Genomic DNA, 23,007 nt, shown 5'->3' with positions numbered 1-23,007 from the left:
TAAAAACGCAGATTCCAAAAATGATGGTAACATCAGTTTAATTTGGATTATGTGAGGTATCGCATTTTGGTAAAAGAAACAAGGACGTGGCTTCTACAATTAATGGTAGTGCCCTGGGTAGTGTTGTATGGCAGAGAGCAAAGGGTTCAGGTGGATAGTTAATTGAAATTTAAGTTCCACGTAGACCAGGTGGTTAAGGAGGTATTTAGCACACTTGCCTACATTGCTCAGACCTTCTGCATATCGGAGTTGGGACATCATGTTAGGCTTGTACAGTGTGGGTCTCTTCTGGACTACTGTGTGCAGTTCTGGTCAGCCTGCTTTGGAAGGCTATTATTAAATCTAAGAGGATTCAGAAAGGATTTACCAGGATGTTGTCTGAAAAGGAGGGTTTGAGTTATAAGGAAAGACTGAGTAGGCTGGGACATTTTTCATTGGAGCGTAGGAGATTGTGGGTGAACTTGTAGGCATTGATAAAACCATGAGGTGTATAGGTAAGGTGGATAACCAAGGCTTTTTCCCAGGGTAAAGGATCCCAAAAATAGCGAGCATAGGTTTAAGGTGAGAGGGGAAAGGCATAAAAGGGACCTGAGGGGCAACTTTCTCACACAGAAGGTGGTTCATGTGTGGAATGAGCTGCCAGAGGATATGGTAGATGTAGGTATAGTTACGACATTTAAAAGACATTTTTGGTTGTACATGAATAGGAAAGATTTAGAGGGATATGAGCCAATCGCAGGAAAGTGGGACTAATTTTAGTTTGGGAAACTCAGGACCGACGAATTGGACCGAAGGATGTGTTTCCATGCTGTATGACTCTATAATAATGCACATATGGAACAGATAGTTAGGAGGGGGAGTAGCTAATATTGATAAAATTAAAAGGTATTCTTATGCAAAAGCAAAATACTGTAGATGATGGAAATCTGAAATGAAGTCCGAAACTACTGCAAATACTCAGCAGGTCAGTAGGCATCTCTGTTTGAAACATTACTGCTGTTTTTAAAATCTGTCCACAGCTGCCCCCTGGCATGCTGAATATTTCCAGCATTTTCTGTTTTTATTACAGATTAGATTATGGCATTGGGACTAGGAGTAGCAGTGAGTAGAAACTGAGAGGTGTAAAAGGCAGAGTATATGTTACTAGCCAGATCGGGCTGGTTTTTGTCAGAGTTAAGGTTAGTCTCTTCCCATCCAGCACATCCCTGTAATAGAGTGGGATTTATTTTACTACACCATTGGGTTCTGACCATAAGGAGCAGAAATAGGCCATTCAGCCCAGTGAGTCTGCTGTGCCATTCAATGAGATCATGGTTGATCATCCTCAACTCCACTTCCCTGCGTGTCCCCATAACCCATGATTCCCTCCCTGATTTGAAAGTCCATCTATCTCAACATTGAATATAATTAACAGTCAGCCTTGACAACCCTCTGCGGTACAAAGAATCATCACAGAATCCCAACAGTGTGGAAACAGGCCCTTCGGCCCAACACGTCCACACCAACCCTCTGAAGAGCAACCCACCCAAAACCTATTCCCCCACCCCATTATCCTGGCAAATGCACATTCCTGAACACTATGGGTAATTTAGCATGGCCAATCCACCTAACCTGCACATCTTGGATTGTGAGAGGAAACTGGAGCGCCCAGAGGAAACCCACGCAGACACAGGGAGAATGTGCAAACTCCACACAGACAGTCACCCCGAGGCTGGGATCGAACCTGGGTCTCTGGTGCTGTGAGAAAGCAGTGCTAACCACTCAGCCATGTGCCCCTCAAGATAATTTCTTCATTTTTAAATTCTAGGTGCAGCCATGTTGGGACTTGAGCCCACAACCTCTATCATATTATGCTGGGCTGCTGCATTACTAAACCGGTGACATTATCACTACACTACCAACTTCCATCACAGATTCATTATCCCTGGAGAGAAATGCTTCCTCTTTATCTCCTTATAAGATGTGTGACTTTTAGATTAGCGCTAGAATCTTCTGATTACTGATCTTCCTGGTATGGAAATAGCCTCTCCTTATTTGCTATGTTAAGAGACCTCAGTTTTTAACACATTATTCTTGTGCCAAGGAGGATGATACCAACTTCTTTCAGGAACTGAAGTTCTGCAGCCCTGGCACCATTCTTGTAGAGCTCCTCTGCCCTTCTCCAAAGCCTTCACAGGCTTGGGAAAGTATGGTGCCCAAGACTAGAGAGTGTTCAGCAGCTGAAGCTAAACCAATAGTCTCTAGAGGTTGAGAACAACTTCCTTTTCTATGATAAAGTCAGGCCAAAGTTTCTGTGTACAAGTAGCTATAGTGTGATAAACATGTATAATATAGAATCATGGAAACAGGTTGGTCTAACTAGTTCATGCCAACCATGTTCTGAAACTAAACTAGTTCCATCTTCCTGTGCTTGGCCCATATCCTAACAAGCATTTCCTATTCGTGTATGTATCCAAATGTCTTTTAAACGTTGTAGCTATACTCAATCCACCACTTTCTCTGGAAGTCCATTCTACACACGAACCACTCTGTGTTTTAAAAGAAAATATACACAGTACTCCAAAAGTGGCTTCACCAATGTCCTGTACCACCTCAATGTGATGTCCCTACTCCTGTACTTGATATCTGAGCAATGAAGGCAAGCGAGTTAAACGCCGCCTTAATGACTCTGTCTACCTGTGATCCAACACTCAAAGAACTACTCTATCTCGACCCTTACTCAGCTGTCCGCTTGTTATATTTGGGTTTGTGATTATATTGTTTGCAATTATTAATACCTCCAGATCTCCCAGGGCTACTGTAACTTGATTGTAAAGGAGCAGTTGGTTATTTGAATATTAGTAGTCATGATTGTGCTGATTGGATTCTGTGCTTATTTGGTTGTATTCTTGGAAGCAATTAGAAGGGGCAGGAGACAGAACTGTGAATTCATCACTTGCACCTCCTACATTTAGTATGCACCAAGATCCATTGTGGGACTCAGTATCACCAACAACCAATTTCCTCTCGTTTCATGTTCATCCTTTTTTCTCCCTTGGCAGCTTGTCCAACATTAGACTTCCCCTCGCTAAAATCATCCCGATTATAAATGGGCAGATACATTCGACCTGCAGCGAGACATCCAGCCATTTTGTTCAGGTGAGTGTTAGTGTTTTGTGAGTACAGTTCCTCTGCTCCCTGTGTTATAAGTAAGTCCCTGTTGACATGCATGTCTAATTCACTACTTCCTGCATCACAAAAACTGTCTCCTACAATCCACAGATAACAATCTTGGCATCACTTAAAACAATAGATTGGATTACTTAGTGTGGAAACAGGCCCTTCGGCCCAACAAATCCACACTGACCCTCCGAAGAGCAACTCACCCAGACCCATTCCCCTACGTTTACCCCTTCACCTAACACCTTATTTCTCAGCTTATTCCATGTCTTACTCTCTTCAGCTGGGTCATACCTTCCACTGCCTGTCTCATCCTACATTGTGACATCAGTTTTAAAAGTCTTGCTGTTTTGGTACTATCAGAAGGTTGACCTCTTCTATTTCCCACCAATGTATAACAGCCCCTCTTTGGAGCAAATTTTGTCTAATGCACAGCATTGGATCCATTCTATGGTATTCACTGTTAAAGCTCTGGTGCTGACCGGCTCTGTGCAGTGTCAGCATCTACATACATGAGTGTAAGAAAACCAGGAGCAAACCAGAGGGTGAAGGTGCAGCATGTACTTGATGCTTATTCAGTGGAAGCAAAGCACGAGCTGCCTCCACCCAGAGACTATCTCCCCTTCTCTCTGTTAGCTCTCCATTCACTCACACCTCCAATTTAAAATCCTTAAGTTTTGGCATTTTAAACTCCGTGGCTTCATCTCCTCCCAACCTGAACAAACAGTGGCTCAGTGGTTAGCACTGCTACCTCACAGCACCAGGGTCCCAGGTTCAATTCCAGCCTCGGGTGCCATTGTGTGGAGTTTGCACGTTCTCCCCGTGTCTGCATGGGTTTCCTCTCTCACTCCAACGATGTGTAGGTCAGGTGAAGTGGCCACACTAAATTGCCCATAGTGTTAGGTGCATTAGTTAGAGGGAAATGGGTCAGTGTGGACTTGTTGGGCCGAAGGTTCTGTTTCCACACTGTAGGGAATCTAATCTAAACTCTTCAAGCATCATATACACTTCCTTCATGGAGTTTCTCCTCTTTAAGGTCTGACCTCTTAACATTTTCCCCTGTGCACCCCCACCTTTTGATCTTACAGAATGTGCCTTAGCTTCCTTGGACCTACTGAGTGAAATTCTCTCCATTCCTCTGACCGTTTAAAGCTCATTGTTTTGACCCAGGTTTTGGCTCCTGCCCCCTAATCGCTCCTCTGGCCTGGCCTCCACATACATCTGATTTGTTCCTCTTTGAAAGGTTATGGGAGCTCTCTCCCATTTTAACAGGTGGTGGGTGGGTGAGGGTTGCTGTATAAATGCATGTTGTTGCTGACTGCTGGAATTGCTGCTCACAGGACCTGCTGCTGATGGACCAGGTGAAGGACTTTGCTGCCAATGTCTACGAAGCATTCAGCTCCCCTCCTCAGCAACTTGAGAAGTGACCCTCAGCCAGTAATTCTCAGCTCAATGAGGGGCACTCCAGACCGATCTCATCCCCCCCCATTTCCCAAGATGGCATGAAGTGCTTCCTCTCAGTCCTGCAACGATCTTGTGATGGAGGTGCCATTGCCTGTATTTGCCACCCTGTCACTCGTGGCTATGTGACTTTAACTGTCTCTGAATCTTTACAGACATGATTACATTAATCTGCCTGTAACTATTTTGTATCATACTGTTATTTGTATCATTGTATTGTAGATTATAATGTGTGCATCTGGATACAGGATTCTTCAGGTAGTGTGGGTAAATATTTTTACTGCAGGAGATTCCAGCTCAGATTCTAACTAATTATGTGAACAGTAATATATGTTGCCAGCTGGCATCTCTTTCCGTAATGTTAATAGTTTGATTTCTTTGCCCACAAACTTCCTTGTTTTAGTAGTATATAGTATTAAAACAATAAACAATAAGGCCATTTTGTTGATCAAGTCGTATCATTACAAAAATGGAGGTGGTAACGTGTTCAGGGAATAAAGCGTACTAAATATTTTATGAAACTTATTGTTGTGGATGTTGCTGGTAAAGCCAGTATCTATTGTCCATCCTAGTAGTTTGTGGTGAACTTTTGTAGAACAGTTTGCGTTAGCTGAGCGATTTACTAGGATACTTGAGAAAGCAGTGAAACGTTAGCCAGGATGGAATGGGAATTGTCAAATAGACAAGGTCTTTTCCCTGAGATGGGGGAGTCCAAACCCAGAGGGCATAGGTTCAAGGTGAGAGGGGAAAGATTTGAAAGGTGCCGAGGGGCAATCTTTTTTTTCATGCAGAGGGTGATGGTGAGTGTATGGAATGAGCTGTTAGAGGAAGTGGTGGAGACTGGTACAATAACTACATTTAAAAGACGTCTGGATGGTTATATGTATAGGAAGTGTTTGAAGGAATATGGGCCAAATGTTGGTAAATGGGTCTAGACGTATTCAGAATATCTAGTTGGCATGGGCAAGTTGGACTAAAGTTGTTCCTGTGTTGTATATTCTCCATGTTCTATATAGGCCAGATTAGGTCAAATGACGTTTGCTTCCCCAAAGAACACTATTGAACCAGTTAGGTTTTTACTGGAGTCCATCAACTTCAAGGTCATTTATTCAAATTCAGTTTGATTTATTGATCTGGATGAACTCGGGCTGGTCTGTTCGATTATAATTTACAGCCTCTGAATTATGTGTACAATATCTTATCACCATTATTCTAGATGGAGGGGTTGTCTTGTGAGGGAAGGCTAAATAGTTTGGGGCTCTACACTCCAGAACTCAGAAGATTGGGACATGATCTCATTAAAGAATGGGAAGTGATCTCATTGAAGTATTTAGCGTTCTTAAAGAGCTTGATGTTGGGAGGATGTTTTCCCTCATGGGAGAGTCTCTGATGAGTGGGCATTGTCTCAGAGTAAAGGGACTCCAATTTAAAATTCAGATGAGGCAGAATTTCTTCTCTGAGAGGGTTGAGAGATTTTGGAGCTCCTTGCCGCAGAGAGAGCTGTGGGGGCAGAGTCCTTGTGAGTATTGAAACCTGAGATAGATTCCTGATCAGTCAGAGAATCAAGGGTTACAGGGAAAGGAATATCAAATTAGCCACAATCCTGTTGAATGGCAGAGCAGACTTGAGGGGCTGAAATGCCTACTCCTGTACCTATTTCTTATGGCTTCTGTACCCCTCATCCAGGATGTTCAAAAAAATGGTCACTAAGGCTTAAATACAGTGAAGGTTTTAAAAGGGTGCAAATTTTAAAAAGGTGAAGCCCATGGGGTTATGGACCAGACCAGACCCCCCCCCAAAATATTTTAGGAAAGTAGCCTAGATCCTAACTTTTTTTCTTATTTTAAAGATGAATGTACGATGTCTGTTCCATATGCAACTGGTCAAACTACTCGATATTAAGCAAAACAATTTATTTTAAACACTATAGTTAAAATACAACAAAGAAAGAATTTGAATAATTTTATTGGAAACTTTACGGAATAATAGATGCAGTAAGTATTACTAATTAACTCTTCCAGTATAGTAACATCCCATAAGCACACCCCTTTGCAAAAAGGAAAATGGAGATACAGATTCTCACATGCAGTTTTCCAATCCATGAGGGGAAAACATAAAGAGAAAATTCTGAGAGAGTAACAGCCAAGTGACATTCACTGAAGCTTCAAACTCTTTTAAGACCCCACTAGCTTCTGACAAAGTCACAGAGATGTACAGCGTCGAAACAGACTCTTCGGTCCAACTCGTCCATGCTGTACAGATCTTCTACCTAATCTAGTCCCATTTGCCAGGACTTGGCCCATATCCCTCCAAACCCTTCCTATTCATATACCCACTCAGATACCTTTTAAATGCTGTAATTGTACCAGCCGCCACCACTTCCTCTGGCAGCCTATTCCATACACACACCACCCTCTGTGAAAAACCCTTTGGTCTCTTTTATATCTTTCCCCTCTCACCCTGAACGTATACCCTCTAGTCCTGTACTCCCCCACCCCAGGGAAAAGGCATCTATTTATCCTATCCATGCCCCTCATGATTTTATAAACCTCTATAAGGTCTCTGATGCTCCAGGGAAAACAGCCCCAGCCTATTCAACCTCTCCCTGTAGCTCAAACCCTCCAAACCTGGCAACATCCCTGTAAATCTTTTCTGAACCCTTTCAAGTTTCACAACATCCTTCCAGTAGAAAGGAGACATGATGTTACTGAAAAAGCAAAACCCAGAAATCCTAACCTGTAGAAGCTAGTCACACCCATTCAATGTTTTTTTTAAAAAAAAACAAGGCGTCCCAAGCTGTCAAATTGAATGGCCTGAACTAGCTAGCCCATCTCTTCTGCTTTACTACCTCTCTTCAAACAAAAAATGCCCAGGTCAAAATAACCTCTTACAGTGACAGCATTGTCACAAAGGACTGAAAAGGATCATTAACAGCCTGGATTGTGATTGAGTGACAGGAAATAATGGAATGGGTAGGGATGAATGGTTAGTTGTTTTTTTTGTACTTTGGGAATGTGTGTGTTGGTGGTTCCAAGGGCTGTGGTACAAAGGCACTGCATTTTTTTTTAGATTAGATTAGATTAGATTACTTACAGTGTGGAAACAGGCCCTTCGGCCCAACAAGTCCACACCGACCCGCCGAAGCACAACCCACCCAGACCCCTACATCTACCCCTTATCTAACACTACGGGCAATTTAGCGTGGCCAATTCACCTGATCTGCACATCTTTGGACTGTGGGAGGAAACCGGAGCACCCGGAGGAAACCCACGCAGACACTGGGAGAATGTGCAAACTCCACACAGTCAGTCGCCTGAGATGGGAATTGAACCCGGGTCTCTGGCACTGTGAGGCAGCAGTGCTAACCACTGTGTCACCGTGCCGCCCACTGTGCCACCGTTTCTTGTTATCTTTAGTGACGCAGTCAGGAAATGGACACAGCACAATTTTAAAATTGCAAAACTTGGAAATATTGTGGGCTGTGAACAGGGCAGTGATGGACTTCTCAAGGACAGAGACAGGCATGTGGCCTGATCTAGCTACGTGTGAAGTTCTGCATTATGGTAGAAAGCATGGAGAAAGGCAATGTAAAATAAAGAGTGCAATTCTGAACAAGGTGCCAGGAGCAGAGGATCCAGGAGTGAATGTGTAAAAATCATTGAAGGACACATTGTAAAAATGACTTAAAATGTCTGACAGTCTCTCGAACAGGAATGCTGTCCAGGAATTCTGGACACTGCACTTTAGGAAGGTCCAAACATTCAAAGACTGCACTTGCAGCATCTTTTCAAGAAAAAAAATTCCAGAGATGTCTCTGTGAGAAAGATTTTGCCTAATCTCTATTTGAAATGGGTGACCCTCTATTTTGATACTGAGAGCCGAGGTCTCGTATCTCTCAGACAACAAAAAGTGCTCTCAACGTGTACTAATACCTGAAATGGATGGTTTGCCTTTTAAGGAAAGATTGGCCAAGCCAAGTTTCTCTACACGGGAGCTCAGCTAAGTAAGTGGTGACTTGGATGAAACATAGAAGATCCTAAAAGGCCTTGACAATGCACCATATGCCCTTTTTAACAGCCCTATCAAGCTGGGTGGCAACTTTCAGAGATCTGTGTAAATTGACACCGAGAGCGCTCTGCTCATCCAGACTACCAAGAATCTTACCAGTTGCCCAGTACTCTGCATTCCTGTGACTCCTTCCAAAGTGAATCGCCTCAAACTTCTCTGCATTAACCTCCATTTGCCACCTCTCAGCCCAGCTCTGCAGCTTATCTATGCCCCTCTGTAACCTAGAACATCCTTTGGCACTATCCATAACTGTACAGACCTTATTGTTATCCACAAATTTACTAACCCATCCTTTTACACCCTCATCCTAATCGTTTATAAAAATGACAAATTGCAGTGGACCCTAAACAGATCCTTGCAGTGCACCATTAGTAACTGAACTCCAGGATGAACATTTCCTATTAATCGCCATTGTCTGTCGTCTTTCAGCGGGTTGGATTAGAAATTAGCTAGCTAAATTGCCCTCAATCCCATGCTTCTGTATTTTGTGCAGTAGCCTACCAGGGGAACCTTATCAAATGCCTTGCTGAAATCCATATACACCACATCAACGGCTTTACCCTCAGCCACCTGTATGGTCACTTTCACAAAGAACTCAATAAGGTTTGTGAGGCATGACCTACCCTTCCCGAAACCATGTTGACTATCCCTAATCAACTTATTCCTATTGAGATGATTATAGATTCTATCTCTTATAACCTTTTCCAACACTCTACCCACAACTGAAGTAAGGCTTATTGGTCTATAATTCACAGGTTTGTCTCTGTTCCCCTTCTTGAACAAGGGAGCAACATTTGCTATCCTCCAGTCTTTTGGTACTAATCCTGCATACAAGGATGACCTAAAGATCAAACTCAAAGGCTCCGCAGTCTCTTCCCTGACTTCCCAGAGAATCCTAGGATAAATCCCATCCGGAACAGGGATTTATTTATTTTGACACTTCACCGAATTTCTAACACCTCCTCCTTATGAACCTCAATCCCATCTAGTAGCCTGTTTCTCAATATTCTTGACAACATTGTCTTTATCCAGTGTGAATACTGACACAAAATATTCATTTAGCTCTTCCCCCATCTCCTCCAACCCTCCGTGCACAACTTCCCACTACTGTCCTTGATTGGCCCTAATCTTACTCTAGTCATTAATTTATCCCTTAGATACCTGTAGAAAGCTTTCAGGTTTTCTCTGATCCTATCCGCCAACAACTTCGAATGTCCCCTCCTCGCTCGTCTTGGCTCTCTTTTTAGGTCTTTCCTGGCTATCTTGTAACTCTCAATCACCCTAACTGAGCCTTCACATCTCATCTTAACATAAGCCTCCTTCTTCCTCTTGATAAGTGATTCAACTTACTTAGTAAACCATAATTCCTGTGCTCAACAACTTCATCTCTGTCTGATAGGTACATACTTATCAAGGACACACTGTAGCAGTTCCTTGAATAAATTCAACATTTCTATTGTGTCCATGTCCTGCAGTTTCCTTCCCAATGCTTTGCATCCTAAGTCTTGTCTAGTCGCATTGCAATTGCCTTCTTCTCCCCTCTCCCCTCTCCCCTCTCCCCTCTCCCCTCTCCCCTCTCCCCTACCCCCTACCCCCTCCCCAGCTGTAGCCCTTGCCCTCCGGTGTATAGCTATCTGTCTCCATCACTAAAGTAAACATAACGGAATTGTGGTCACTATCACCAAAGTGCTCACTTACCTCCAAACCTAACACCTGGCCCGGTTCATTACCTACTACCAAATCTAATGTGGCCTCGCCCCTTGTTGGACTGCCTACATACTGTGTCAGAAAACCGTCCTGCACACACTGGACAAAAACTGACCCATCTAAAGTACTTGAACTATAGTGTTCCCAGTTAATATTTGGGAAGTTAAAGTCATCCATAACAACTATCCTGTCAAGAATCATCTTTGCCCTCCTTTCCTCTACATTTCTGGAACTATTCAGAGGCCTATAGAAAACTCCCAACAGGGTGACCTCTCCTTTCCTGAATGTGGGGAAGTAAGTGGTGACATTTTGAAAATGTCACTATTACAGAGGAGGAGGTGCTAGATATCCTAAAACACAAAAAGGTGAATAAATCTCTGGGACCTTATCAGGTGATCCCTAGAGTTTTGCGGGAAGCGAGGGAAGTATTTGCTGCTGGACCTTTTGCTGAGACATTTGTATCATCACTGTCCAGAGTTGAGGTGCTGGAAGACTGGAGTTTGACTAACATGATGGCACTAATTGAGAAAGGTGATAAGGAAAAGCCAGGAAACTATAGACCAGTGAGCCTGACATTGGTTTGACTAAGTTTTTTGAAGAAGTAACGAAGAGGATTGATGAGGGCAGAGCCATGGTTGTGATCTATATGGACTTCAGTAAGGTTTTTGACAAGGTTCCTCATGGTAGTCTGGTTAGCAAGGTTAATCACATGGAATGTAGAGAGAACTAGCCATTTGGACGTAGAACTGGCTTGAAGGTAGAAGACAGAGGGTGGTGGGGGTGCCCAGTTGGGGAATTGGTTGCTGAGGGGGTGGTGGCAGGGGACGTTTGTGGAGGTGGTGGTGGAGGGTTGCTTTTCAGATTGGAGACCTGTGGCCCAGTGGTGTGCCACAAGAATTGGTGCTGGGTCCACTGCTTTTCATCATTTATATAAATGATTCGGATGTGAACGTAGGAAGTATAATTAGTAAGTTTGCACGTGACACCAAAATTAGAGATCTAGTGGACAACGAAGAAGATTACCTCAGTACAATGGGACCTTGATCCGATGGGCCACTGGGTCAAGGAGTGGCAGATGGAGTTTAATTTAGATAAATGTGAGGTGCTGCATTTTGGAAAGGTAAATCAGGGCAGGACTTATACACTTAATGGTAATGTCCTGGGGACTGTTGCTAAACAAAGAGAGCTTGGAATGCAGGTTTGTACCTCCTTGAAAGTGGAGTCACAGGTAGGCACGAGGGTGTTTGGTGTGCTTGCCTTTATTAGTCAGAGTATTGAGTATAGGGGTTGAGTGATCATGTTGTGGCTGTACAGGACATTGGTTAGGCCACTTTTGGAATACAGTGTGTAATTCTAGTCTCCCTGTTACAGGAAGGATGTTGTGAAACTTGAAAGGGTCAGAAAAGATTTAAAAGGATGCTGCCAGGGTTGGAGGGTTCGAGCTATAGGGAGAGGCTGAATAGGCTGGGGCTAATTTTGAGGGTGACCTTATAGAGGTTTATAAAATCATGAGGGGTAGGGTGAATAGCCACGATCCTTTTCTCTTGGGTGGGGAAGTCCAAGATTGGAGTGCATGGGTGAGAGGGGAAAGGGCAACCTAAAGGGGCAACTTTTTCACGCAAAGGGTAATGTGTGTATGGAATGAGTTGCCAGACAGAGTAGAGGAAGCTGATATAATTACAACATTTAAAAGGCATCTGGATGGGAATATGAACAGGAAGGGTTCAGAGGGAGGGTCAAATGCTGGCAAATGGGACTAGATTAATTTAGGATGAGTTGGATCAAAATGTCTGTTTCCATACTGACCAGCTTTATGATTATATGATTCTACGTCCACTGGTTCTCTATAATCTGCACCAAATCTGCAAAGGTCTCCAAAGGATTGGTTAAGCATAGTTTGCCTTTCACAAAACAGTGTTGACCCTGTATGATTGCCTTGAATAGAAGTGTCTTGTGATAACTTCATTCATTTATACTTGCTTGCATTTTCCCTCCCTCAGTTGTTCAGCTAAATGGCCTGCAGTTGTCTCCTTTCTGTCTCCCATTTGAAAGAAAAAGTTGCATTTGGTATCGATTGGGGCCTGAAGCAAGAGAACCTTAGAAAGTACCTCACAAGCCACTTTTTTTAAGACTCACTCAACTTCAGAAGAAAGTTTCTTCTCATGTTGCTTTTTATTCTGCTACTCGTCTCTTGAATGGCTTGGATCTAATTTTGAGGTTATGATCACTCCACCAGAGGAAAATGTTTAATTTTATCTAACCTATTGAATCCTTTTATGTTTTTGTAACACGCCAGAACATCTTCCAAGTGTGTATACGCCTGTCTATCCTGTTCTCATGATTTGGTTACTCCAAGCCCCAGAAACTTTCCTGTGAATTTCAACCACACCCCACTCCTAAAGTTAACAATTCATGTTGCCTAAAAGTGAATGCATTTCTCCAAAGGGGTTTGGCCAAAGGTTCGATAGAGAAGTGATCTTTCTAGATCTACTCCTGTCAGGCTTGCTAACCCAAGAAATAGGAACTGGAGGAGGCCATTCAGCCTCTCAAGTTTGCTCTGTCATTTCTGAGATCTCACCCTGCCCCAACTCTTCAATCCTTGATGATCAAAATCTACTTAATTCTGCCTTAAATGCATTCATCCATTCTGTCTCCACTACTTTTTGGAGAATGGAATCAAGCAGGATTGTAACCCACTGAAAGAAAGAATCTCTCCTTATCTGTGTCTAAAATGGGAAATGTAGTGATTGTAACCAGTCAGGTGGATTGCAAAGGATATGAGTTCCTTGACTGGGGCTAGTAATCTGATCCAGTCAGGGAGCCCTGGCTGACAGATATAAACAGGAGTGTAGATTCGTGCACCTTGTGTCTCTCACTGTGTCTCACACCTGCACACACACACACCATGGGTGCTGGGGAAAAAAATAAGCACTACCACGGTTAGGCGGTAGTGTGGGGGTTAAAAGGGGGAAAAAAAAGAAATAGGAGTGTCAGAGAGAAAAAGAAGAAAAGAAAAAAAGAGAAAAAAAACGAGTGTAAAGAGAAAATAAAGAACAGGAGTGTCAGACATTCTGAGAGAATAAAGAAAAATAAACAGGATGTCAGAGGTTCTGTTCACTCTGAGAACTGGCATTATGCTGTTATTTCGGAAGCTTGGTATGCAATGCCTCCCTGTATAGCACTGGGTAGTATTAGATCATAGCTAACCATGGACTGGAGAGGAACGCATGATAGCGTGTGCATCCAGGAGTTTGGCTGATGCAGATCGTAAATACGCCCAGATGGAGAAGGAAGGTGAGGTTGTCATATTTAGAGTCAGGAAGTTCCACCGATATCTTTACAGGTGTAAATTTATAAAAGAAACAGATCACAACCCCCTCCTGGGACTACTCAAGGAGAATAACACCGTTCTACTTCAGGTTGAATTCAGCAGTGGGTTATCATTCTAAATGGATACAATTATAAGTTGCTGAAAATGTGTTGCTGGAAAAGCGCAGCAGGTCAGGCAGCATCCAAGGAACAGGAGAATCGACGTTATTGGATGCTGCCTGACCTGCTGCGCTTTTCCAGCAACACATTTTCAGCTCTGATCTCCAGCATCTGCAGTCCTCACTTTCTCCACAATTATAAATTGGATCATCTTGTAGGGCCAAATGGGAAATGTGCATGCCTTGAGCTACCTCCCACTGGCAGATGCACCACTGGGAGAGTCCGTAATGGTTTTAAACTGTCTGGACACACAATCGCCACTGACAATATCGAACTGTGGACGCAAAAAGATCCGGTCTTGGAAAAACTGAAACGATTAGTGGTGATGTAAGAAATACAAGGGCCATCACAACTGGAATTGAAACTTTCTGGGCATGGTGAGACCAGATCCACCATACAGGACGGCATATTATTACGGGGAATAAGGATGATTGTGCTGAGCAAAGGTCACCGATACTGGCTGAACTTCACAGGGTTAATCCAGGTGTCTCCAAAATGAAGATGTTGGTGAGAAGGTATGTCTGGTGGCCAGGATTGGTTGCAGACATAGCCACAATTGTGGGCAATGCCCAGAGTGCCAACAAGAACAGAAAGTACTTCCATACATTCATGGGATTGGACAGGTAACACGTCAACTGTGCCAGTCCTTTCATGGTGTCAATGTTCTCAGTGATTGTGAACACCCGCACAAAGTGCCTGGACGTGTATAGAGTTCATTCATCAAACACAGGGATGATGATTGAAAAACTGGGCACAACCTTTGCAATACTCAGGCTCCCAGAAATGTTAGGAGCAGATAACAGGTCATTGTTTACCAGCAGGGAATTTGAGTATTTCCTAAAGTCGAATGTCCCAGTTCCTGCTTGATTATCAGACCACCCCTCATGCAACAACAGGGACAGCTCGAGCAGAGTTGCTAATGGGGAGAAGACTCGCCACCAGTTTTAAGTCTGATCTTCCCCGACCGAGTGGGTAGGGAGAAACTACATCAGGAATGCCAATGCTGAGGTAGAACAACTAACAAGACTTATCTAAGCAAGAGACACATTTTACTTCAGGAGATGAGGTTTGGTGCCAAAGCCACAGGAATGGCCCTGCATAGGAACAAGGCGTGGTAGAGGCAATGTCAGGTTCCGTGATGTGGAAAGTTCAGGAAGATGAGGCAGTCCTGAACAAGTGTGTGGACCACATGAAAACTGCAAACTCGCAATTGGGGCAGAAGCAAAATATAGCCAGCCTGGCAGAACAGCCAGAAAGACGTTTGGAACCCGTGGGTTCTCCCCAGACCCCGTCTAGTATTGAAGAAACCTCAGAGTCTGAGATGTACATGGCAGATGTTGCGGTCTTTCATCACCTCAAGAAGAGGTTGAATTTCTTCTGAGATGCTCTGGGTGGAAGAGGTGAGTTACAGTCGGGTACACACACCCCCATCTCTAAGGCTGAGTCAGAGGAACCAGACCCAGTGCAAAAATGCCCCAAGAGATGCTGCAAGAGAAAGAACAGGTCTCCGTCCCTGGATGTAGTGATTGTAACGAGGTCATGCAGGGGGACCTCAGAATATGGGCTCCCTGATTGGGGCTGTTATTCCGGTGCAATCAAGGAGCCCTGGCTGACAGACATGGACAGGAGTGTTAAAGGTTCTGTTCACTCTGAGAGCAGGGTCTGAGGGAGCTGGACCAGTGTTAAGTACACAAGGACATAAGAACTCAGAGTAGGAGTAGGCTATCTGGCCCTTTGAGCCTGCTCCGCCATTCAATAAGATCATTGCTGACCTATTCATGGCCTCAGCTCCACATACCCTCCCTCTCACCATAACCCTTAATTCCTTTACTGCTCAAAAATATATCTATCTTAGCTTTGAAAGCATTTACTGAGGAAGCCTCAACCACTTCACTGGGCAGGGAATTCCATAGATTGACAACCCTCTGGGTGAAGACGTTCCTTCTCAATTCTGTCCTAAATCTGACCCCCCTAATTTGAAGGCTACGTCCCCTTGTCCTAGTTTCACCCGCCATAGGAAACATCCTCTCGACTTCTATCTTATCTATTCCCTTGATAATTTTATATGTTTCTATAAGATCTCCCCCTCATTCTTCTAAATTCTAATGTACATATAAATAAAAGGTGTCTTGGTGATGTCATACTGCCCCTTGTAGAGATATTTGAGGGAACCTCTAATTTTTAAACAGTGTACCTTTTGTTTCAGACTGCACCACATGGAGAAACATCCCCTCGCCTTCCAGCCTGCCAAATCCCTTTAGAATCTTTTATATATCAGTGTGACCATCTCTCATTCTTCGAACCTCCAGTAGGTAAATAGGCCCACCCCATTATCTCAGCACTCAGTCAAGTGAAGCCTCTTTGCAACTGCTTCTAGTCCATTTATATTCTTTCTTCAATGAGGAGACCAAACCTAACAATGTCATGGTCTCGTGAAGGCCCTGCACAGCTGTGGAACATTCCCTTTCTATTACCCCTTTCAATAAATACTCACGTTTCATTGGTCAAATCCTGTGCCAGTAAACTAACTTTTTTTTCTGTCATTAGCACATAAGGACACTCAAATGCCTTTGTACCACAGTATAGTCAGTTCTGCTATAACACATAGTTCTTCAATGTGAATTGGCTTTAATGCAATGAACAATGCTATTTGTAGAATGTGAACTTTCCTTACCTGTATTGGCAATTTCACAACCTTCTAGGGTTCTACCAGAATCGAAGGATTCTTGGAAGATTACCACCAGCTCATTCACTATCTCCATTGGTACTTCTTTTATAATATCTGAGAATGTATTCCATTACAGAATCTTTCCTTGCCTATATTGGCTCTAGTGTGATTCCGACCTAATTAGTTTCAATGAGGCGGCTATTGTGCGATTTTCTTATAACATGAGATCGCATGAGAACGGAACCCTTGGGTTAGATCAGAACCAACTGAATTCTACAGTCTCTCCCCAGTTTCCAAGCGTTTGGGCTCCTGCTCATCCACTGCTTTTATCCATCCATTTCTCCTCTTCTTTCTTTTACTTCTCCTTCTCTTGTTCTCTGCAGTTCTCTCTCACCTTTTGCTCTTCAGGAGCTTGGCTGTGTGGTGGAACCAGTGACAGCGGCGAGCGTGGACTGAGTACCGAGAGATGGCGCCGGAGCATGGGCCTAGTGCAGGACTCAGAGGCAGTGGCTGGTTCAAAGGCTCACGCTCTTGCATTTGTTCAGGAGGGCTGTGGACTCTGATACTTCGATAGGTTCCAAGATGGTCTCAGCGAGGTGGGCCCAGCGGCGAGTGTTTGATGACTTTGACATTGGTGTGTCCACCCAGGTGACAGCGAGGTGTAGGACTGGAGGTGGTACCCTCTCAGCGTTGGTGGGTTCAGCACAGATGGGGTTGGTGAGTCCGGATCAAGATTCATTGCAGTGGCAGGGGGTGATCTGGGCATTTTCTTTCCCTTTTGTTTCTATTTCTTTAATTTCTGCTCTTATTTTTAATTCAAACAATTGTATGCTAAGATGGCACTGGAGATTGGCAACTCTATACTTTTCACTGTACTTCTGTACTCTAGCACTTGGGTACAGGTGACAATAAAATCTAATCTAATGTAAAATCTAATCTAATTTAAATAATTAACTGCTTTTCCCCTTTTCCTAGTAAAGTGGGTAAGTTCACATTTTAGCAGTTGATGGAAGCAAATGTGAACTTCCTGACTGAGAGCAGTAAATAGGTCACTGACAGAGACGTGAGAGACATGTTTTGTAGCAAATACCAACATTAGCCTTTGTCGAGCGGTTGCTGCCCATTCAGAACAGTTTACATACTTGAATGCACAAAAATGGATCGGAAACTGAATATAATGAGGCCATCTCATATCCATCACAACCTAGTTTATAAATAAAACCAGTGTCCCCTTTAGATTCCGGTGAAGAAGTTAGACACCTGACTGAAGACTGTTCTCAACAATATTGGAACGGCCCTTTTTTTTTTAACGGAAGCTTATTTTAATGGGCATCCTTTTAAACTTTCTGCATTGGGGAATAGTGAGTGATATTGAGTTAGCTCCTGCTATACACTCCTTATTTTTCATAGAATCACAGGACTTTTGGACATTCGTGAGGCCACATTTGGAACATTGCATACAATTCTGGTCACCCTTCTATAGAAAAGATGTTGTTAAACTTGAAAGGGTTCAGAAAAGATCTACAAGGGTGTTGCCAGGATTGGAGGGTTTAAGCTACAGAGAGAGGCTGAATAGGCTGGGCTTTTTTCCCTGGAGCATGAGAGGCTGGGGGGGAGGGTTAATACAGGTTTTAAAATCATGAGGGGCATGGATAGGATGTCTTTTCCCCAGGGTAGGGAAGTCCAGAACTAGAGGGCATAGTCTTAAGGTGAGAGGGGAAAGATTTAAAAGGGACCTAAGGGACAACTTTTTCACACAGAGGGTGGTGCGTGGATGGAATGAGCTACCAGAAGAGGTGGTGGAGGCTGGAACAATTACAACATTTGAAAGGCATCTGGATAAGTAGGGTTTAGAGAGATATGGGCCAAGTGCAGGCAAAGGGGACTAAGTCAGATTGGGATATCTGGTCAGCATGGGTGAATTGGACAGAAGGGCCTGTTTCCTTGCTGTAAGACTCTATTGTGTGGTGCATAAAGATCCCATTTGGCTCATCTGCCTGTATAGGCTCCATTATCTAGTGCCAACCCTTTGCCTTTTCCCATATCCCTGCACACCATTATCATCCAAATAAAAACCATCCAATTCAATGTGAACAACTGCGAGGTCTTGCGCTTTGGAAAAAAGAATACAGGCATGGACTATTTTTTAAATGGTGAGAAAATTCATAAAGCCAAAATGCAAAGGGATCTGGGAGTGCTAGTACAGGATTCTCTAAAGGTTGATTTGCAGGTTAAGTCTGTGATTAAGAAAGCAAATGTAATGTTGTCGTTTATCTCAAAAAGGTTGGAATATAAAAGCAGCGATGTGCTTCTGAGACTTTATAAAGCTCTAGTTAGGCCCCATTTGGAGTACTGTGTCCAATTTTGGGTCCCACACCTCAGGAAGGACATACTGGCAGTGGAGCTTGTCCAGCGGAGATTCACACGGATGATCCTTGGAATGGTAGGCCTAACATATGATGAGCAGTAGAGGATTCTGGGATTGTATTTATTAGAGTTTAGAAGATTGAGGGGAGATCTAATAGAAACTTACAGGACAATACATGGCTTAGAAAGGGTGAAAGCTGGGAAGTTGTTTCCATTAAGCGGGGAGACTAGGATCTGTGGGCATAGCCTTAAAATTAGAGGGGGTCAATTTAGAACAGAAATGAAGAGACATTTCTTCAACCAGAGAATGGTGGGTCTGTGGAATTCATTGCCATGGAGCGCAGTGGAGGCCGGGACAGAGTTTGATAATTTCTTGATCTCACTAGGAATTAAGGGCTACAGGGACAGTGCAGGTAAGTAGAGTTGAAACACCCATCAGCCATGATTAAATGGTGGAGTAGACTTGATAGGCCAAATGGCCTTGTTCCCGCTCCCATGTCTTAGGGTCTTTTGGTCAATTCCCCTCATTGAACTTGCCTTCACATTTCCAGGCAATGCATTCCAGACCCTAACTACACACTATATTAGCCTGTTTATCCTCACATCACCTTTGCTTCATTTGCACATCACTTTAATCCTATGTCCTGTCATTCCTGACTCTTTTCCTTTCCATTCAAACACTGCTCCTCTCCAATTCTGCCCCTTCCGCATTCCTTGATGTCCTGCTCCAACACTGGGGCATTTGGCTTCCACAACCTGGGGGTGGAATTCAAACTTTAAACAACTTCACCTTCTTTCAGCCACTACTGAAACCTACCTGTCACCAAACCTTTGGTCCTTTGCATATCTCCATGAGCATCTTGGTGTGAAACTTTGCCTGATAATCTCTTCTGCACTATATAAATACAAGTTCTTCCGGCTCTTAGCAGGCACCAAATCCAATATTGCTTAATGTTAATATTCAATCTCACTGCCTCCACACACCCCATGATCTACTTGTTTCATCCTTTTCATTTCTATTCCGGTATACAGTGCAGTAAAATCCCAATGTGTCAAATCATAGATGATCCACCCGTGGGTGGGTGTTAGCTAGAGTTATGCAAGGGCTATTCCCACAGGAATGGATCTTTATGTAATCCTAGATGCCAAATTATGCAGTCTATATCAAAAGAAACATTCAATTTTAGTTATTCATTCATTGGGTGTGGGCATCTCTTGCTAAGCAAGCATTTATTGCCCATCCCTAATTGACCAGGGAACAGTTAAGATTCAATCACGTTGCTGTGGGTCTGGAGTCACATGTAGGCCAGACCAGGTAAGGATGGCAGTTTCCTTCCCTAAAGGACATTAGTGACCCAGATGGGTTTTTCCCAACAGTTTTAAGATCGTCATTAGATTTTTAATTCCAGATTGTTGTTGAATTCAATTTCTACCATCTGTCAGGCTAGGATTTGAATGCTGCTCCCCAGAACATGACGTATGTTTTGGATTAATATTGTGTTGACAATACCCACTAGGCCACCATCTCTCAAATGGAAGCACAATAAAGTAGTAAACAAACTGTCCACATCTGATAAAGGCCTGTTTTTGATGAAGACTGCAGTTGCACATTGAAGAATGTCAAGAGTTATTTTCAGAAAAAGGTTATGATTTTATTTTATTTAGTATGCTCTCACTGTCTTGAGCATTGTGCAGTCCACCGTCCTGTCAATGCGGTCAAATATGTGTTTTGTTGTTTTTATGCAGCATCTCTATGGCCTTTATGGCTTTGGCAGGGCAAGGGGCAGGTAGTCATTGGTTTCCTTTAACGCCATTGGTTCCTTTAAGGTCATTGGTTCCTTTGGAGTCATTGGTCCCCTGGGGTCATTGGTTCCCTCAGAGTCACTGGTCCCCTCAAGATCATTGGTTTCTTTAAGGTCATTGGTCTCCTCATAGTCAGTGATTCCCTCAGGGTCATTGGTTCCCTGGGGGTCATTGGTCTACTCAAGGTCATTGGTTCCCTCAGGGTCACTTGTCCCCTCAGGTTCATTGGTCTTCTTAAGGTCATTGGTCTCCTCAGTTGAAGAGTATATTGTATTCAACATTTGCCTTGTCTGTCCCAATGCACTGTCTACCTTAGCATAAGCTTCCATTGTTGTCTCTGCTCTTTACCAGTGTGACCTCCTTTTCCTGCAGCATTGGACCAGAGAGCGAAAAGTTCTCTGCTTAAGCTGCCATCAACCAGGTGAGTAGAGTATCTTCAACATTGGGATAGGCAGCCATGTTCATCCCCTTCGTTGTTAAGTTGGCAAATGGTATGTTGGCCTTCATAGTGACAGGATTCGAGTTAAGGAACAATGACATCTTGCTCCAAATATACAAGGCTTTGGTGAGACTATGCCTCAAATAGGGTGTGCAGTTTTGGTCTTCTTATCTGAGGAAGGATTTTCTGGTTTTGGAGGGAGTGCAGTGAAGGTTTGCCGGACTAAATCCGGGGATGGAGGGAATGACGTATGCGGAGAGACTGGATCAATTCGGACTATATTCATTGGAGTTCAGAAGACTAAGCGGGAATATCACAGAGAAATCTATCAAATTGTAACTAGATCAAGGCTGCATGATCAACAGCTGCCCACTAACGATGGGGACCCTGTGATGATCAATAAAATTGCTTAAAAAAAGGGACAGTTTGGAACCCACTGAGATATTCCCAGAAGACCCCTCTGGAGTGTGATCATTCGATCCATGTGTGGGAAGGTGCAGAAGTGGTTCTGACTCCTAGAGATAATCATTGAAAGGCTAGAACAATCACTAGGAATGTATCATAGAATCCCACGGTGTCAAAACAGGCCCTTCAGTCCAACAAGCCCACACCAACCCTCTGAAGAGTAACCCATTCCCCTATTCTATATTGACCCCTGAATAATGCACCTAACCTACACATCCCTGAACACTATGGGCAATTTAGCAGGGCCAATTCACCTAAACTGCCCGTCTTTGGATTGTGGGAGGACACCCGTACAGACACGGGGAGAATATACAAGCTCCCTACAGACAGTGACCCGAGGCTGGAATCGAACCTGGGTCCCTGGTGCTGTGAGGCAGCAGTACAAACCATTGAGCCACCGTGCCACCCAACTGTCCCTATGTTTTTATCTGTAGTACCTTGGAACAATTTCCTTTTCTATAGGTGCTATATAATGCATTGTTTAGGTAAGTCAAAATAAAATTTTGGATCCAGACATTATAGCCAAGAAGAGAGAATAGGAATTGTTGGACCTATAGAGTTAATCTGTTAAGTACGGGTGAAATACATGTTCTATTTTGTGTTCCCAGTTTATTGTTAAAATTAAGGGTGAAAACATTTGAGTGTTTGCCTCCTTGCAGTAAGAGAACATAACCTCATAACACGAGCAAATAACTATAATTGCGCAGAAGAGAAAGTGGGCATGGATTGCACGTCAAAGGAAAGTATCCATTATTTTTACACTGAAGAGCTGTTTTCCTCAGGGGAATACCTGTTTTTACATGTTGCATATTTTGGGGAAGGAGAGCTCGCCTTGAAATGATGGCGACATTGACGTTAATGACAAGACTGAGCTTTTGCCAAACGTTCAAAATGATTTGTTCAAGTTGCATCACGCTTTGAGTCGAGATGACTTGGTGTTGTGGTAGATCAGCACCAGAGAAGGAAGGAAACGGAAGAAAGTCCTGCTGACCTAGGGAAGGACATAGTTGTATTGGAGGCAATTCAAAGGAGATTCACTAGATTGATTCCAGAGGGGAGGGGTTTATCTTATGAAGAGAGATTGAGCAGTTTAGGTCGATAATCTCACAAGTTTAAAAGAATGAGAGGGGATCTAATGCTTTCAGTCCAACCAATTCATGCCAACCATAATCCCAAACTAAACTAGTCCCACCTGCTTGCGCTTGATCCATATCTTTCCAAACATTTCTTATTCATGTGCTTATTTAAATATCTTTTAAACGTTGTAACTGTACCCGCACCCATTTCTTCCTCAGGAAGTTTATTCCACATGCAAACCACCCTCTGTTTAAAAACATTGTCCCTCATGTCCTTTTTAACTCTCTCTCACCCTAAAAATATG

The 23,007-nt window shown here is 43.4% G+C and overlaps 1 protein-coding gene across 3 annotated transcripts in view; it reads left to right on the top strand.

Moving 5' to 3' along the window:
* Nucleotides 1-5,068, top strand: part of pex3 (peroxisomal biogenesis factor 3) — a 55,065-nt gene extending 49,997 nt beyond the window's left edge. For all 3 annotated transcript variants that reach the window (XM_072580294.1, XM_072580296.1, XM_072580293.1), the window contains exons 11-12: nucleotides 3,042-3,138; nucleotides 4,500-5,068. In XM_072580294.1, the coding sequence (XP_072436395.1) occupies nucleotides 3,042-3,138; nucleotides 4,500-4,586 (184 nt within the window). In that variant the 3' untranslated portion in view covers nucleotides 4,587-5,068. The remainder of the gene's footprint in view (nucleotides 1-3,041; nucleotides 3,139-4,499) is intronic.
* Nucleotides 5,069-23,007: the final 17,939 nt, after the last annotated feature.

Source organism: Chiloscyllium punctatum, chromosome 11, assembly GCF_047496795.1.
Source record: "Chiloscyllium punctatum isolate Juve2018m chromosome 11, sChiPun1.3, whole genome shotgun sequence".
Taxonomy (NCBI): Eukaryota; Metazoa; Chordata; class Chondrichthyes; order Orectolobiformes; family Hemiscylliidae; genus Chiloscyllium; species Chiloscyllium punctatum.
Note: the sequence above shows the minus strand (reverse complement) of the source record. Positions and strands in the feature narration are given on the sequence as shown.